This window comes from Monopterus albus, unplaced genomic scaffold, assembly GCF_001952655.1.
Source record: "Monopterus albus unplaced genomic scaffold, M_albus_1.0 scaffold316.1, whole genome shotgun sequence".
NCBI classification, from domain to species: domain Eukaryota; kingdom Metazoa; phylum Chordata; class Actinopteri; order Synbranchiformes; family Synbranchidae; genus Monopterus; species Monopterus albus.
This window is the reverse complement of record NW_018128196.1, coordinates 207,469-208,738: the sequence shown is the minus strand read 5'-3', so window position 1 is coordinate 208,738 and position 1,270 is coordinate 207,469. Positions and strand designations below refer to the sequence as shown.

The 1,270-nt window shown below is 50.2% G+C and overlaps 1 protein-coding gene across 1 annotated transcript in view; it reads right to left on the bottom strand.

The window, feature by feature from the left end:
• lamc1 (laminin, gamma 1) overlaps nt 1-1,270 on the bottom strand; it is a 47,968-nt gene that overhangs the window by 15,862 nt on the left and 30,836 nt on the right. The window contains exon 4 of the mRNA XM_020623922.1: nt 438-604. Within this exon, the coding sequence (XP_020479578.1) occupies nt 438-604 (167 nt within the window). The remainder of the gene's footprint in view (nt 1-437; nt 605-1,270) is intronic.

Genomic DNA, 1,270 nt, shown 5'->3' with positions numbered 1-1,270 from the left:
ACTGTGGGACAAGAGACACGCTTGAATTCCCCGAACCCAGTTAGTCATGCATCTGCACTGGGATATAACTTTTAGCAGACAGGAACTACAGCTCCCACAATCCCCCAGAGACGGTCATGACTAACGCGAAGGCTTCTTGGAATCAGTTCCTACAAAGTAAACAGAGACAGTCATCTGCAGTACACAGAGTACAGCCTTTAATGTGTTTGTGTCTTATTCTGCACTTTTATTACCTTATTACCTTAATGCTGTTGTTGTCATGGCAGTAATAGTAGTAATTCTACAGCAGTAGGAGTAAAGGCAGCGTTGCACTAATACTAGCTTTAGTAGTACTCTGGGCTTTAGTAATAATTTAGGAAGCAGAAGTAGCCAGAGTAAAGCAGTAGAGCGGTAACATCCGATGTCAAACAGTGGCAGTAATGATGCGGCGAACTTACGCAGACACTCGTTGGCGCTGTCGGTGGTCGCTCTCCTCCACGGCCGGTCGTTGTAGAACGGCTTGCAGATGTTGCAGTCATCGCCGTCCGTATTATGTTTGCAGTTACACACCAGCCGCCCTCTGCTGTTCTTCACACACTCGCTGGCATGGCCGTTACACTTGCACCTGACAGCAGAGGAACACACACCTGTGACACCTATTCAAAACCAGAAACACGTCCATGTGAGAACTCGGGTGGACAGTGTGATGCTGGTAAAGGCTCTGTTCTGACGAGGGTTTTCTGCTCACTGGCTCTGAAGACAGGTTTTGTCAAACTCCCTCAGGGGACCCTCACAAACAGGACAGGACTTGCTCAGCAGCCACCTCTGGTTCTTGTCTCAGGTGGATCTTGGCAGAGAGCCGTGGAAATACTGACAGGAAGGAAGACCGAAGTTTACAGAGGCCGCCTCGTCATCAGCAAGACGCCAACTGCAGCAGAAAGCTGCAGAGAGCTGGGCTGCTGCATACATTTAACACGTGAACCACTGGGTACAGCTTAGGTTTGACTTTGGTCAGCAGCTGTGTCCTTAAGCACTGCACCGAGTCAGGAGTTTAGTGAGCGCAGCCTGAATTCACATTTCAGAGTTTACTTTCAAACTTAATCTCAGTGAAGACCTGGCTGTTGTCCTGCTCAGCTCCCAGGTGAATACACCAGGCTGGACCTGAAACCCCTCCCTGGATAAATAAAGGGTGAATTCTGCAGGTGCTCCAGCTCAGCCTTTTCTTCCGCCCGTTGTGGCAGGCGGTCCGCCCCATTCCGGTCTCCCTGTAATCCAGCCCTGCCAGCCAGGA